Source organism: Pipra filicauda, unplaced genomic scaffold (assembly GCF_003945595.2).
Source record: "Pipra filicauda isolate LSUMZ 115617 unplaced genomic scaffold, ASM394559v2 scaffold43_size3849885_pilon, whole genome shotgun sequence".
NCBI classification, from domain to species: Eukaryota; Metazoa; Chordata; class Aves; order Passeriformes; family Pipridae; genus Pipra; species Pipra filicauda.
In genome coordinates this window covers 1578311-1594961 of record NW_024104576.1, presented here as the reverse complement: position 1 = coordinate 1594961, position 16651 = coordinate 1578311, and the positions used below count along the sequence as shown (strand labels likewise).

Below are 16651 nucleotides of genomic sequence, written 5' to 3'. Positions count from 1 at the left end.
CGCGCAGCGCGGGGCGGGGCGGGGGCGGCGCAGGCGCCGGGCGGAGCGGGGCCGAGGCGCGGCGGGAACGGGGCGGCGGCACGTGCCGCGCGGGGCGGCTGCGGGAGGCGGCGGCGGCCGCTGAGGTGCGGGGGTGCAGGGAACGGGAACGGGAATGGGAGAGGGAGCAGGAGCAGGAGCAGGAGAGGCGGCACGGCAGCAGCGGCTGCTGGCCAGGAGCGCGGGTGGCGGGTACGCCGTGTGGCCGGGCCACCTCTCGGCAGCGCCGCTCGCCTGGACCCAGTCGGGACGGGTCTGCTGAGGGGAGCGGGACGGAAGGGCCGGGGGAGGTCGTGCCTGGAAAAGGAGGCGGATCGGGGTGGCGGGTACAGGGATTGCTGGTTCCTGGGTTGGGGGTTACTGTTTCCCTGGTTGGGGGGTGGTAATGGGGGGTCATTGGTTCCCGGGTATGGGGTTTAGTGGTTCCTGGGCTGGGGTCATGGATATGGAGGTCACTCGTTCCCGATTTGGGGTGGTGGGTGTGGGGGTCACTGGTTCTTGGATTGGGGGTCACTGGTTCCCAGGTTGGGATGGCAGGTACAGGGATTGCTGATTCCTCGTTTGGGGTGGCGGGTACAGGGGTTACTGGTTCCTTGTTTGGGGGTTACTGGTTCCCAGGTTGCGGTGGTGAGTACTGGGAGTGCTGGTTCCCGGGTCGCTGCTCTCCCCTGTGCTCAGGGTGTCAGGCAAGGCGAGCTCCTGCACCTGCAGGATGGGACTGCTCGCCCCGTCTGTGGGTGGGTGCACATGCAGGTGCTTTTCGGCCACCCACGTGTTTTTTTCAAGCCGTAAGTGTAAGATCTCTTTGTGTTTCTAGGGTTGTGCTTGTATGTGGAGGAAGGAGGTTATACCCACTTCTTGGAAGCTCCTGACCACTCGCCAACATGGTAGTTTTCACATGCAATGCATGTGGAGAAGCTGTGAAGAAAGCACAGGTTGAAAAGCATGTGAACATCTGCAGAAACTGTCAGTGCCTGTCTTGCATGGATTGTGGCAAGGATTTCTGGTAGGTAAAGGATGTGAAATAGCTTTTCTCACTATGCAGAGGTTGTCACAAATACAAGTTTTTTTCTGTGGTCTTTTAGAATTAAATGTAGCTATGCCTGAATAATAATATTTGTATTTAAAAATATACATGTTTTTATAGAAATTTAGGCTTAATCATCCAAGTCTGAACCTCATAGACAACTAAACCTCAACAGAAAACAGGCATCAGCGACAGAGCTTTCAGCTTCTGATCATCAACAACTGTTATTTACTCTGCTACTGCAGAGAGAGTGAAATTGGCAATAATGTTGCTTTTGGAACATACTGAATTTGTTGATTAGGTGTTGCACGTTTGAAAGGACTGAAGCATCTCTGTGACCTATGGTTAAAAATCTCGTATGTTCAGGGGCGATGACTATAAGGAACATGTGAAGTGCGTAAGTGAAGACCAGAAATATGGCGGAAAAGGTTTTGAAGCCAAAACTAACAAAGGAGATGCCAAACAGCAGGAGTGGATTCAGGTAAGTTTGTATTATATACAGATATGATAAATAACTATTGTTTATAATCGTTACAGACACTAGAAAGGCTATACTGGATCAAACCAGAGATCTGTTTTTCCCAATATCCTCAAATTTCTTTTGGCATGTCTTAGGTAGGTCTTTTGCTTATCCTGGTAAGAAATGTATCTTTTGTTCGTTTTGAATTTATCTCTTACTAGTTTGATTTAATGTAGTTTTCTCAGTTGCACACTGAGTGTGTGCTCCAGGCTGAGAAATTCTACCCTGCTCAGTTGTTCTTCATATGTAAGTTATCTCTTTGGTCTTCTGAAGTCTTCCCAGTTCTACTGTATGTTTGTGAAATAGAGTTCAAGATATGGATGAACCATAGATTTACTGTGTGTCATAATGATGTTTTCTGTGTCCTTCTTTGTATCTTTCAAAGTGATTTTTGCCAGTCAACCTATTTTTGGTTTTTTGTTTTGTTTTTTTGCTGCTGCTGATCATTGTTCTGGCATTTTCATGGAATTGGCTATTTTAAACCCAAGATCTTGTGTCTACGCTCCAGCGATCAACTTAAAGCCTGCCATTTTAGATGTGAAGTTAAGATTGCTTTTCCTTTGCATCCTGCTTTACATGAATTTGTGTTGGCTGTAATTTACCCTTTTATTACCTAGTCACTCATTTTCTTAAAATCTTTCTGCAATCCTTATAGTCCTCATCCTGAATAGCTTCACAATCATCAGGAAAATTTTCCTGTCCTCGTCAGATATTTTGTAAATATGTTGAACAAGAGAGGCTCCAGCACAGATGAAAATGTTTAATACCCTTTCTGTCTTGTGCAAGAATCTGCCTTCTTAAGGTTATTCGTTGATTTGTGGAAGGAACTCAAACACATTTTTAAAACCCCATTAGTAACAAGTTAATCACCTTCATACATGGATTTGTTGATTTCTATCTTGTATAGAACACAATCTAACAAGGTACTAAGCTACACACACACGCAAGGTATATGAGTAATACAGTCAAAGATGAGTAGTGGTTGAGATTGAACATGGTTTGAGGACATTGTTAAAGGCAGCATGATGTGAGAGCTATTGCTCATGAACATTGTAAGCCTGCCTCAGAAGTAAGTTCTTCCTACACAGAAAGCTGAGGGATTATTACCAAACACCCTTTTCCAATAGTCTTAACACATCCACAAAACCTTAGTACAGGAAGACTCTCCAGTGTCCAGTGGCTGTGTCTTTAAGCACCAGGAAGCTCAGCTGTTTTTCACCCCCACAAGCAGCAGTGCTGTTCAAGGAACTGCCATGAGGAACTGCCCTGGCCTAATCTCTGTTCTCTTGTGCTGACACCCATAGCATGGGAATATCCTGAACAGTCTTACAGGGATTAATAGTTGCAGAAGCTGGCACTGCTGCCAAAAGAAAAGCATATCAAACTGTGGCATCTAAGTAAGCCTGATTTTTCACAATTAACTCCAGAAGCTTACAAAAAACCAATAAGTTGACAATTGCTTTTCTTAATAAAGGTCTTTTTCATGCTGCAAGAATCCCTAATATGGTACAGTTTCTTTACTTTAAAATGTATTTATTACAGATTGTAACTTGTACATCAGAAAGCACTGGTGAGCAGTCCTGCTTGCCTGTGCTTACTGTATAGGTATAAATGCTTAGATAGGTAACTTTGACACATCTGATGATCTGTGATTAAACCAAAGATCAGTCTTTTTCTCATGCATTTTGAACATTTCCTGTGAACAGACTATACCAGCTGTGGGTGCTGGGTGATTCTCTCCAGTGCACTTCAAACTTGCACACCTTGGATGTACCATTTGATCCTTATGCTGCTTTTCTGATTTAATTCTGTTTTTCTTATTTAGAAAATCCATGAAGTCATGAAGAAGCCAAATATAAGCCCTAAAGTGCGGAACATCCTGGAGCAGATGCGTGCCTTTGATAACATTCCAAGAAAAAAAGTAAAGTTTCAGGTATGTTTTAATGGAGATTTGTAGTAATCCATGCAGTAAGCTTAAAAATAGACTTTCTTAGGAAGTGCTACTCTCTTTTAACAAAGGCGGGACACATTGCTTATTTGGGCATTGGTATAGATGGTGTAATGCCTGACTTTCAAATAGGCAATATTTGTAAAATACATTTCCGCGCTTAAAAGGACTCTTTGTGTGCCAGTTTAATTAGGTATTAAGCCAGAGACTCACCATTTAAGCATAATCTTTAAATTGTTCTTTTTTCAATACCTTTCTTTTTTCCCTATTTCCAATTTCTATTGAATGTCCAAATTCTTAGACATACTTTTAAAGATTTTTTATTTCTCTGGCCTTGTTTTTCCCTGGTGAAGGCAAGATCCTGTTTTGAGAGTTTTCCTGTTACTCAGTATTCTGACAGAATCTTCCACACTGCATGCTTCACTAAAGTAAATTCCAAATGTTTCATGTGGTATCAGTAAAGAATTACTGACAAGCTGCCTTTTTTGTTTTCCACTCTCTGTTTTGTGCCTCAGATGGTGAGGCTGAGAGAAGATCACACTTGCTCCCAAAGCACTGAAATAGAACCTAATAGAGCTGTGGTGAAATTGCTGCTAGTGAGCTGAAGGTTAAAATATTTTTCTAGAAAGTTAATGTTCTAAGCAGGGAAAATTATATTGTCAAGAAGCCGCTTTCTTTTTGGTAATATATGTTGCAGTGAAAGATCAAATGTTTTTGCAGTTCATTGTTCAATTTACTAATGCACCTTTCCTGGGATTTTCAGTGCAATGCAAAAATCTTTACATTAGGTTTTATATAGAATTCCATGTTTCTAAAAGTTGATCTGTTGCTGATAGTGTAAACAGATGAGTTGAAATTTATGGCTTTGTTTCACCAGGAGCTCCTGCAATAATCCAAACAACTTTCAAATGTTTGCATCGAGACATTTGTTTAAATTTTACTTTTCTGTAATAAACTAAGGTATCCATTGAGGAGCATGACCACCTGTCCGGTACACAAATAAATAAGATCAGATCATTAATATTTTAACTCATGGGAACAGTCAGAAGGTTTGGTAGGACATTAACATAACCAGTTGTATTCAAAAGCTTGAGGATTATCTTCTCTATATACTTAACCTCTTTGGGATTGCTATTGGTGAGGCAATTCAGAGAGTGGTGTAGCCTCATAACAGTACATAGGCATTATGTACAGAGCCATAGTACAATTTAGTAAGGAGGCTTGAGAGATTCATAGCAGTAACTTGTAACCAGATCTTAGTCAGAAGTAGTGATTAGATTCTTAAATGAAAAATAAACCCAAGAACCAAATATATGGTAATTAAGAAAGAAAATCAGAGGTGCACATTTTCAGTTATTGCTGTTTTTTCCCTGCACAGAATTGGATCAAGAACAGTTTGAGAATTACTGACAGCACTTTACAAGATCAGGTGTGGGATGTTTTCTCAGAAGCAACCAGAAAGGTAAGTTAAGTTAGAGGTACAACATCATACAACAAGAATGCAGTTCAAAATGCTGGAAGGAAAGCCTTTCAGACTCCTTTTGTAGATGCTGGCAGAAACATTGTCTCCTGTTGTTACCATGGATTCCGTTATATTGTAATATTTCTAGACTGAATTGCTTACTTGTGGAACAGACTGTCACTGGAGTAGTTGTGAATATTGGGTAAGTTGTGATTGAAAACTTGGACACAGTGACACGATTGTGACATGATAATCAGAAGGCTAATTCACTTTAAAGCTACTAGTACATAAAGAAAGGAAAAACCACTACCTTTATCTTTGGTTCCAGTCTTTTAGCGCACACTGAGATGGAATCAAATATCTTTTCAGAACTTTATTGGACCCAAATTTATGTGTATTGGACTGAAAAATTAACAGCACCCAGTTCACTTATCTTATTAGTGGGGAGAGAGAAGATCCTCCAGCTCATGACAAATTCCTCCCACTTTTTTGTCCAAATTGTGGACTCACCCTGACCTTTTTGTCAGTGCCTAATTCTTTGCTATTTCATTACTAGCTTAGCATGTTTTGGTAGGGTGGTGTTGTGATTGTGTACATCTATTGCTTCTATTAGAAAGCTGTCACAGAGCTCATTTCTCTGTTGAGGTAAAGATGCTCTCCTCCCACATTCTTTTGAGGAAGAGTGTAGGCATAGATTTGGCATTAATCCCCTGTTGATTATGTTTCATGTTTCTGATTTGATGATTCCAGTTAAATCTATTTGCAGTTTTTCTGAAGAATCCAAATATAAGAGCCAGGAAGGAAAGAAACACATTTTTTAAAGGATATGAACATAATATTAGCTCTGGACACTGAATTTGAAGTACATTGTTTTGCTGGAACATTAATACTGAGTCGACAGAACTTCATTTAAGTCATAAATATTCTGTCTTGACTTAAACTTATTTTTAAAGAAAATAAATCTTCAATCTGAAAAACTTCTATTTAAATACAATTTGCATTGTCCATAGAGCATAGCATTAAAGTAAAATATATAGCACAGCTTTCTTGCTCAGATCATTTCAATGCACCTTTAAGAGTTCTTAAAAAAACTCTTAAGATATTCTTTGTAAAACATACCTTGAATTTTATGTACTCAATGGACATTCCTAAGTAGAATTCAAATTTAATTGAAATTACTTCTTACAAAACCATGTTGGTTTTAAGTTGCCTTGTATAAAGATCTATTATCTTACTAAATAGCCACACTAACATTTCAGTAATTGTATTTCACTAGTAATTATTAAATTTAAAGTTAAAATTAAATATTATTTTTTCATTAATATATTTATTCTTCAACAAGAAAATAATTATCAGCCAAGGAATGGTAGAAGAAGACCAAATATATTAAGGTGAATAAAGTAAAATTAAAACAACCAGAAGTGCCTTTGTTAACATCATGCAATAACGGTTTGTTGTCCCAGACATATCCCAAGACAGGGAACTGGGTGGCAAAACTAAGGTTATTACTCAAGGGCTGTATATTTGGGAATAGGTTCTGTATGTTGCTGTAATGTTTTGCTTGTGTAAATCAAAGAGTTGTCACTCCCTTAATTACATTTAGCAATTATGTTAAAACACATGGACATTTACTTCAACTAAAAATTATATATGTTATAAGATAACATTTCTTCTTTGACATTAATTAGCATTTAGTCTTTAGTTAAAAGAGGAATCAGACACACTCGTACTATTTCTCAGGTATCTGGTGTTACCATATGTAAGAAATTTAATTGATTTCGAGAAATTAATGTTCTTCATGAATTTTGTAGTAGGGGAAAGTTGCAGTGTCAAAACAAGGCATGTAAAAATTGTAATAATCTTCTTTTTCAACAAAAGATTTCAAATGAAAAAGAACAGGACAAACCACAACGGAAGGAAGAGCGCCAGTCTGCAGAAACTGAGGAAAAAACAGTGGCAGAAGAAAATGGAATTACAGATGATAAAGCTGAGAAGAAAAAGAATAAGAGAGAACGAAAAGAAGAGAGACAAAAGAACACAAAGAAGGAGAAAAAAGATTTGAAATTAGAAAACCAGTCAGAGGTAAAAAAGAGTAAAAAGTCCAAGAAAGGAAAGGAGAGCGTGGAGAATGAAACAAATGGAAATGGCCATCAGAGTGAAGTTGAAGAGGAAACAAAAGTAAAGAAACGCAAACATAAACGTGAATTTGAAACAAATGGAAATGGCCATCAGAGTGAAGTTGAAGAGGAAACAAAAGTAAAGAAACGCAAACATAAACATGTAGAAGGTATTCATTATACAACTTATATTCTCCTTTGTTTTGAAGATGCTTTTTCTCAGTTCCAGAGCTTAATAAATTACCTGAGTAGAATTTTTAAGTAGGAAGTTGCATATACAAATTAGATTATTTTTTAACAGTGATTGCACAGTTCTTTTGTATAATCTGAAACTCTTAGCAAATATAAACTCATGTTAGAAGAAGAGAACTTTAAGTCGTGTCGGAACTTTTCTTCTAGTTTTAAATTTTTTTGTGTATGTTTATCCAATTCCAGCTCCAGAGGAACCTCCTATCAAAACAAAGAAAATGAAAACCGAAAACACCAATGACAACAAAAAAAGTGTGGGAACTAATAAAGGTATTCTTAAAGGGACAATTTAGTTAATTTAGACTAAAAGACCTAATGCAGAATATAAATACAGTGCTTCTGCAGGAAACCATGAAATACATTGTGCCGCAGCGTACATAAATGCATATTCAATATACACACCAGGTCAGAGTAAGTAGCCTGTGCTACACTTAACATCTGACACTGAATTACTTCTCTCAGTTGTTGCTTCAGCTGTGCTGGCAACCTCTGGCTACATTTGGTTCCACTGAGCAGTGAGGAACCTGGTGTGTTTGTTTCACCACAAGTCTCTTCCCTGCACGTTAGCCAGCACAGAGGAAAAAAGAAAAAGAAAAAGCTCCTGGTATCTCTCATATCCCCATTTTTGCTCAGTGAATCATAAATTGGATTTCAGATGTGTCAGACCTTAGTTTATGCTTGGATAAAGCTACTTCTTCCTATCATCCAACACATTAAGGCTGTTGCTTGAACATACAGGTTGTTATTTGGGAACTACCAATTAATGACCTCTGAAGGTGGTATTTGACTGCCCATGCTCTAAGCTTGAGGAGACAGGACCTTCCTAACTATACTAGAGAAGAAGACCTGGCAATGCCTAATTTTACTAACAGTGTTGTACACCTAATTATTTTCTAGGTAAATTCAACTGGAGCGGAACCATCAAAGCTGTTCTGAGACAGGCTCCAGACAACGAAATTTCAATTAAAAGACTAAGAAAAAAGGTATGGTAAAACATTGGGGGTTTTAATCTCCTTTTGTCTCGTGAATTTCTTTCTGTAATGCTGAAGTTTGTAAAATCCTGGTTTGACATTATTTAGCAGAACATCAATTGACAGAATGTCAACTGAAGGATGGGTTCTTTATTGCTTACTGAGTTACGGAAGAAATTCAGTGCTAATTCTGCAAAGAAATAATAGCATCATAGATTCTATGCTGCTTTTAATACAGTAACATGAATGTATTACTGCTTAAAGTGGAGTCATCTTTACTAACTAAAAACTATTCGTCTGTCTTTGTGCAGGTTATAGCTCATTTTTACGCAGTAGCTGCTGAACAGTACAAATCAGAAGAGGAGATCCTTGTCACATTTAATAAGAAAGTGAATAACAATCCCAAATTTAAAGTTCGGAAGGACAAAGTGAAACTTGTGAAATAAAAGTTTGCATACTTTGCTGTTGCGTTTTAATCTTGCAGAGGGAGTCAAACTCTTCTGTCACCTGTACAAATACTATGCATTGGTCTCAAATTGTATATGTGAAAGCAGAATTTAACTTTTAATACTGGGCTCGTTTTTCTAGATTGATCACAGAACATTTTCAAATACTTTATTTTTTGATTTTATGGAAAATGTATATTTTCTGGTACAAGTTTTAAGAGACATTGAAAATAATTACTGCCTACTGTATTAAAATTCTCCCAGTAATGGATATAATTTATAGGCATGAATGTTTTACCTGGACCTAGGTTGTGTGGCTTTTTGCAGAAACTATTTTAAGAGCAAAGAGGATTTTCATATTAAAAAACCCACTGTGGAATAAATGTTTTGTTATGTTCAAATCCAAAGTGGCATGACTGATATCCCCTTTACCCAGTGTAGCTAGTGTACGCAGGCTTTAATAAACTGCTGAGTCCGTGGTGTAAAATGCGTAATTGTTGTAGTGTCTCAGATTTGTGTGTGCAATGTTGCACGTTCAGTGAAAATCTAAAGACTGAGTTACCTGTATATGCATTGCTACTGGAAGTCTTGATTAGTAATGCAATGACTTCAATATAAGTGGTTACATGGACCAAAAATTGACTGATGAAATCAATTACTTTAAAATACCACCTTAAATATAATAAATCTTGTCACTTTATAATCGTATAATAAATCCACAGATTATAAATTATTTGAAGAGGCTGTTACAGTGCAGTCACCGAAACAATTTAAGTAGACCAGATATGTTACACATATGTAAGAGACAGAGTTGCCTGGGGAAAGGTACTTGAAGTTTTTTAGGTTTTTACTGAAATGCAAAATACTTCCATCTAGAAAGTTTCCGACCATGAAATAGTCTGTTACAAACAGTGGTAGAAAACCGTTGATGGTATGGTGTTTTTTTAAAAAATTGCTTAGTGATTTCAAGCAGATACACTTCTATAAAACTCCATACTAAAAAAATATCTGAATTTATAGAAATATTGAATATATTAAAAGTATTAATATGAAAAAATTACCTGTCTGATACACTGGGTCCAGTTTTTCTGAGTACATATTTGTCTTATAGAAGTTGCAATAAAAGCACCTAATAAATTTAAGATCTCTTCGGTGTTTGTTGTTAATTCATGAAAAATGGTTTTGGAGATAAATAGAATAAAATTTATTTACAGACATGAGAAGAGACTGAGAAGTTGAGAACATTTCAAAAGTTTAGGGTTTTGGTTTTTTTTTTTTAAATTTAGGACATAAAAGGTCAGTGAAATTGAAATCAATACAATGCAATTAATCTCTTCACTCACTGTATTAATTTTACAACAGATACTGCTACATTAAGATCACAAACAGGTTTGTGAAAGGAATTGTTTCATGTTTTCATGTTTGTTTTGGGGTTTTTTTGTTTGTTTAGAATTAATTCCAAATTATGACATTCCCTTACACTTTTCATCTTCAATTGTTGTTGACCACAGCACGTGTTTGACACACACATCGAAGCATCTGCTGAATTTCTTCCTACACTTCAAAAGGCCAATTCCATGTCCACAAGCCAGGATTATCTTCTGTCTCTCTGCCCTGGCTTCCATCATCCAGCTGGTCCCAGCTGCCTTGTTGTGTTGTGGGAGGGTGTTGTAGCTGGGGTCAGTTCCTGAGCAGGGCAGCAAGTTGTGGAGTGGCACTACTGGCCATGCTACTGCTGGCACCTGCGGTACCCACACGTGTTCTCAATAAGGGCCCTGCTGTTTTCTCCATGTGCTCGCAAACTCATCAGCTGCATCTTTTTTTCCTTTTTCAAACTGGTAAGGGCAGTTTGGATTACTTATGTTATTCATTTGAAAATAAATATTCACAGTAAATTCATACTTTGGAATATTGCAATTTGTCCTTCACATCTTGGGAGAATGATGGTTTCTCCTCATGAAAAGCAGCAGCATTTTCTAATCTACAGACAAGCTGATCTATATCTGATGGAAACAAGAACCAAAAAGAAGCTCTGAAGTTGTGCAACAGTATTTTTAAAGCATTTTAAAGCACCTTTCCCCACCATTTTCTTTTTCCTGTGCTTTCAGGGCAAAGGGGCATTGCTTAATGCCACACTGCAGAACCATGCAGCTGATGGATGTGCACTTTTTGTTGTGTTTTTCTCAGCTGCAACCAACCAACAGTAATATTCAGAAGGAACTTTCTTATACTTGCAGCTGCCAATCTAGATTCTGAAGAAAAATAGGGAGCCCTTCAAACTTTTGCAGAAGCAGAAAAGCTACTGTAAAACATATAACTTTTAAAAAAGGAGATAGGGTAGCACCAGTATGAATTCTATTTTGTGTGTTTCCCAGTTTAGTTGCATGAATTTATACCATTAAAGCTAGTATTTTAGTATAGTTTTTGTACAGAAAAATCTCAATAAATGAGAATGTAAATAGAGTTCTGATTTTACCAGCAAGACCTGGGTGTTACAGTATGAAAAAAAGTCATTAAATATTTACTTTGTAACTTCAGATTTTACACTTGCATTTCAAATTGAGATGTGAAAACAGATAAAATTAATGTTAACAATATACAGTTTTCCAGTATTCACTCAGTACTGTAACCACAGGGGATTATTTTGCTGTAACATAGATCAGGGTACTGAAAAATTAGTGCAAGAGAATGCTTTTATAAAGCTTCTTTTAGCATTTAATACAAATTGACAATATCGTGGAATTTTTTAAAATTTTCTTTTCCACCAATTATATGTTTAGCGATCACTGTTAATGTGAAGTCACAGTAAATTTAGTAGAGACCATCAGGTAACAGTAATGTAGCATTACAGAATGTTCCAGAATATGTTTTAGTGATTTTTTTTAAACAGCATAATAGAGCTCCATAATAAAATAAGCCTTGCTGTTAAAAGTTTTCCTTTCTGAAATAGTGCATTGGAAATTGAGTGTCTGTGGCAGGGTGGGGAAGGAAGAAGCAATGTAAATTAGAAAATTGTTTCAAGCTAGTGGCTTTCACTATAAGTATAGTATGAGCACTTGAGCAGGAAGTTTAATCACTGGAAGAAAAAAAATCTTCAAAGGACAGCTACTTATTTGTTGTGCTCAGCCCTCCACTGTTCTGGTGCATTAGAGTAGTTCATTCTTCTTTCTCCAGTGAAAACCGATCCTCCCACCTGGTGCTATAGTCCGATTGCATCAGTACAATGTAGTCAGACCCCGACATGAGTAGTGGCTCGTAGCTGATGACCACAGGATACAGAGACCCAACACATGATTCCATTCGGAAACTTTTAAGGCTGTAACACTCACCCTTATTAAGGAAATAAGAGAGCAAATATTAAACTTTTTGTGTGAGATAAGTGAAAAAAAGGCATATTGTTCTGTACATTGAGCTGTATTCACAGGTTACAAGATATCTCAGTCAATATATTCAACATTTACCCCTTTCTTCTCCCAATTTAGCCATCAAGAACAAAAAAAAATAAGTCCTCTAAGATTCTTTTCTGCTCTGTCAGCCAAGAAAAGGAACATCTTATGTTTCCCATTAGTACTTTTACAGGAAGCGTTACTTTATATTGAATTCTAAATTTCACTTGGACCAGAGGAAGTTTTAGTAGTAACTTTCCTTTGCACTTGTTAAGACACAATTCCTTTTGCCTCTGTAATCTACTGCTTTTCTTTGCACTTCTTGGAATTCCTTTTGCACCTGAATCCTTGTGCTTTTATGCTCTCGCAGTGTAAAAGTTGTAAAACCTTCAAGCTTTTTGCTTAAATTGAACTTTATTCTGCAAGACTGCAGATCACAGAGCTTTCTCAAACACATCTTATTTTTTATTTATCCTTTCTTTTAAAATTTATTCTACAAGACTTAGAATTGTTCAGTCTTTGGAGACTGTGTGTTTTGCCCTTCTCACTAGATTCTTTGTATAAAACCTGCCCTTGCTACTCAACCTCATACCTGAGTTACAGCAAAAGGAAAATACTGACTTCCTACAGAAGTAGTTTTATAGTTTCTGAAATTACTTAAAAGTAATAGGAAAACAGAAATTGTGCCTCTGTATGCCTAGCCACCCATAAAACCACTATTCTCAAACTTCTAGGTGGAATGCATTAGTACTAAATTAGTATAAAAAGCCTAACTGAGGCCTGATTACAGTCAAAATGAACTCACCTATATTTGTTTTATTAGAAAAAGATGCTTTTACGCATCCTGGAATCTTCCTCTCAGGCAGCATGACATCCATCTGAAAGTATTCAAGTCACTACATCTCATTTAGGTGACAAACTGAATGAAAAATAACACCAGAATTCTACCTGCACTGCAGATGGCTCAAAATACAAGATGTTTAGTCCTTCATTCTGTTTTTGCAGGAGCCATGTAGCGAATTTCCACGACCGAGCCATTAATGTATAAAGGTAAAGCATGAAATGCACTTTTATGCATTATATTTTATTCCCTTCTGCTGGCCTTTAGCTCTTGATGATGAGAAGGAATTCAAGGAGGAAAACACACTGCATAATATCCATATGTGACAAAGGCTCATGTTTTCCGTGGATGAGACAGGACCAGAATTTTCTTCTAGACTTCTTTCTTACCATTAAAGCAAGTCCTTCACTTAATGCCTGCATTTCTGCTTTGAACTTCTAAATCAATTGCTAGTCTAAAAGGTTTGACTGACTCATACAGACATCTCTTAGAGTGTTTTAATAATTTTTTCCTGATCTATCCATTCTACCATTTACATTAACACATTTTATGGTCTGTTTCTACAATTTCTTTACCTTACACCATGAAATATGTTTCCTCTTGCTTCTTGCTGCTACAATTCTGTCTCAGCTGAACCTTTGAAGGTTCAGCTCTTTTGGTGAACTTTCAGAACTTAAGTGATTTCAGAGTTTAGCATTAGATAAGTTTTCCATGAGAAGAAAAAATATTAACTCAGCTGATGCTCTTAAAGACCTGTTCATATTAAGCAGATTAGTCAAAACAATATGGGAATTGTACTAACACCTCCAGCCAAAATTTCAAATTGCTGAATTCAGTCTTCCTAAAGCAAACTGCTCTCTTGGGCAGTATAGCACTCTGTCAGTGTTCCCTCTAACTCTGTTGTCCAATTAATTACAATACCAGATAAAAATACATGAAAAATTGACCCTACAAGATACATAAGTGCTAATGGTCTGTGAAGGATGATGGTAAAGAAAACCTGCTTATACACACGAGTGAAGCATGTAAGAGCTTTGTTTTGTATTTACTTTTTTTCAGGACTCCACAGAAAAATTCTCCAGGCAAACAGCATGAGCTGGATCCCACACTCTTACACATCAGTGAGATGTTGCTATGCTGAATGCATGAAAATGATCTGTAGTTTCCAATCTTGTTAACAGTGAGATCCACGCGCCCAAGAACCTTTGTCCCTTCTTTTTTACATCAGTGAAATCGCAGGCAGTGGGGACACCAGACATCCCCAAAATAATAGTAAATATGTTATCGAAGCCTAAAATAATGTTAACCTCTACCAGTGCAGAAATAAAGTCACATTGAAAGGGACCAATACTGCTGTACAGTGAATGTTTGATAAATAACAGTTGAATGCCCGTGCCCACAATTGATAGTCTTTTCTGTGTGAATTAGATGTGTAATCTTCATTATTCAAAAACCAAACAAAACTTTAGGATGTTCCTAAGTGCCCTAAGTATGAAATTCTTGTCATATTGTTACAGATGTATGGTTGCACAGACATTTTCCTCAATAAAGAAATCGGTTTCAGTAATTCCCAAGTGTTTCCTTTCCCACCCTCCCACATCTGGCTATTTGTTTTTGCCTCTCCACCACCCCCTGCATTTTTGCAGGCTTTTAAAACCAGATCAAATCCTCAAACTGAGAGGTATTATATACCACTACTGGGGATTGAGTAGTCAAGAACAATTATAGCTGGAGTACTGCTGCCAAATGCTTTGTATCATTAAACTGTAATCTTGGGAAAACATTTTGAGAGCCATTGTATTCCCTTAAGAAAGTAAGCATAGCTAAGTGAAACTAAATTCAAGAAATTATTTAGAAGAGACAGCAGGAAAATTTACTTAGCAACTTCTAGGAGAATGGTTTATCCAGATTTATTTTGGATAAATAGGATAATTTTTGGACATTTGGATAAATTTGGATTAATATTCTGGTTTTGTTTACACATTCGAAGATGCAAGCCAGAATGAATAGAACACTCCTCTCATTTTATATTCTTAATGCTGATTATAGCGAAAGGCATGAGTCAAACACTGATGCTACCTAATATTTAATCAGGGTAATTGAGAGTATTGAAATGGTCTTCTATCAAATAGACACTCCAGATTAAAGTACTGTTCTGGACCAGCTATTTCTTTGTAATTTGCTGACAACTTTGAAGGTGAAGAATAACATACCTAGATAAATCAGATGGCAATACGTGGTGTGATTTTTTTCCTCTTCTCTTAGATGCACTCTTCACCTTTTTGACTGCCTTTATCTTTCCTGCTTTCTTTTCCTTCATGAAGTTCAAATGCTTGCATGCTTATATGTAGTGCCTTCTTGGTATCAAACACACTATTATATGCATTGTTTCCTTCCTAAAGGGTCAATTCAAGGCTGTGCTGCAATTTAATACTCGCATGAGAATTCAGCTTGAGTTCAATAGTTTGTATATGGACCACAGTCAGAGTCAATTGAGTTTTAACCTTCGATTGTTTTTCAGATCTGCATTAAGTTATTCACACCAAGTGCTCTTAAGTCCTTTGCTGATTTTTTTCCATTGTACTGAATTTAAAATAGTTAAAAGAATGCAAGATGAAAGCAAGAGAACTGTAGTACTATTTTGAGGCTTCTTTGTAACCTAGATGAGTCAGACAACGTATTTTACTTTTTCACATAGTGTAAATGCTTCAGTGCAAGGACAAGGTAAAGAAAGGACTGAGAGTCTCTACACATCCAATCATTTTACTCCTGATAGTAGAAGATAAGCAGCAAATTACTACTCACTTCATTTTTACTTGGTTCGTGAACAGAAAGCACAGAGTATATAGCACAGCCATTCCTCAAAATAAAAAATATGTCTACACTGTATCCAACCTACTTCAGCTAAAAGTTAACATAGGCAGGAGACCACCTTACTTTGGAATGAAGAAAGTTCCAACCAGGTCTTATGTGAACAGATAACTTGGGTTAATTTAGCTATCGACTTCTGTAATGGGGAAAAAATTACAAATATTTGCTAGAATACTAGAAAATTAATTTGTCTTCCTAAAAGTGAGAATTTAACTGGGAAGTCCAATTCTAAAATATCCAGCCAGTCAAGAGACATAAAAAGTTACCATTTGTGGGTGTCATTAAGAGTTACCTGTAAATCAACATAAAACCAACTAATCAATAAACAGCAAATCGTCAGCAAGCAACAAGAAAATGAAATTCAAAATACGCAACTAGATTGCAAAATTCAGCTTGCAGTTATAGGTGAAAACCCTGAACATTTAAAGACATTCAAATAACTAACAAAGCATTATTTTCTACTTTAAAGAAAAGAATGCAAAGGTGTTGAATTCAGTTCCAAAAATGTGGGAACTGAATCATGTTATACAAGAGACCAGGAATACAATTAACAAAAAAATTGCTGCAAACTCTGTGTACATTTCGTTCACTGAATCTTCAAATTCACAAATTTCTTTCACAGACTGTTAACTAAATTTATCGAATCGAGCACCACATTTTAAAATACTTCCTAACATTTCTGCAAGGATTCTTAAACGTTAACTTGCAAGAATTAATTATCCACAATGGGCCCGTTGATTAGATGCTTCATTAATTACGTTGTTCATTTTGTCT

At 37.0% G+C, this 16651-nt stretch overlaps 1 protein-coding gene and 1 long non-coding RNA gene across 4 annotated transcripts; one reads left to right on the top strand and one right to left on the bottom strand.

Annotated features, from left to right (window-relative positions):
• The first annotated feature begins 89 nt into the window (after positions 1-89).
• On the top strand, positions 90-9266 carry LYAR (Ly1 antibody reactive). Of its 3 annotated transcripts, XM_039385834.1 has the most exons (10): positions 710-776; positions 857-1045; positions 1433-1547; positions 3412-3519; positions 4913-4996; positions 6875-7133; positions 7212-7283; positions 7549-7632; positions 8260-8345; positions 8645-9266. In XM_039385834.1, the coding sequence occupies exons 2-10, from the start codon at positions 924-926 to the stop codon at positions 8777-8779; spliced, it is 1065 nt and encodes a 354-aa protein (XP_039241768.1). In that variant the 5' UTR covers positions 710-776; positions 857-923; the 3' UTR covers positions 8780-9266. The 3 variants fall into 3 exon arrangements, with proteins under 3 accessions (XP_027592063.1, XP_039241768.1, XP_027592064.1); XM_027736262.2 differs by lacking the exon at positions 710-776 and adding an exon at positions 90-125 and having other exon boundaries at positions 6875-7283; XM_027736263.2 differs by having other exon boundaries at positions 715-776; positions 6875-7283.
• A 457-nt stretch (positions 9267-9723) lies between these two features.
• On the bottom strand, positions 9724-16297 carry LOC120324152. Its single transcript, XR_005565206.1, has 3 exons — positions 15220-16297; positions 12971-13043; positions 9724-12109 (listed from the first exon to the last, which is right to left on the bottom strand). It is a non-coding gene; the product is annotated as an uncharacterized LOC120324152 (long non-coding RNA).
• Between the last annotated feature and the right edge of the window lie 354 nt (positions 16298-16651).

Coding starts and splice junctions, on each gene's coding strand:
- LYAR (XM_027736262.2), top strand. CDS start 924: ATGGTAGTTTTCACATGCAATGCATGTGGAGAAGCTGTGAAGAAAGCA. Junction 1,548..3,411: donor AACAGCAGGAGTGGATTCAG/GTAAGTTTGTAT, acceptor TTTCTTATTTAG/AAAATCCATGAAGTCATGAA. Junction 8,346..8,644: donor TTAAAAGACTAAGAAAAAAG/GTATGGTAAAAC, acceptor GTCTTTGTGCAG/GTTATAGCTCATTTTTACGC.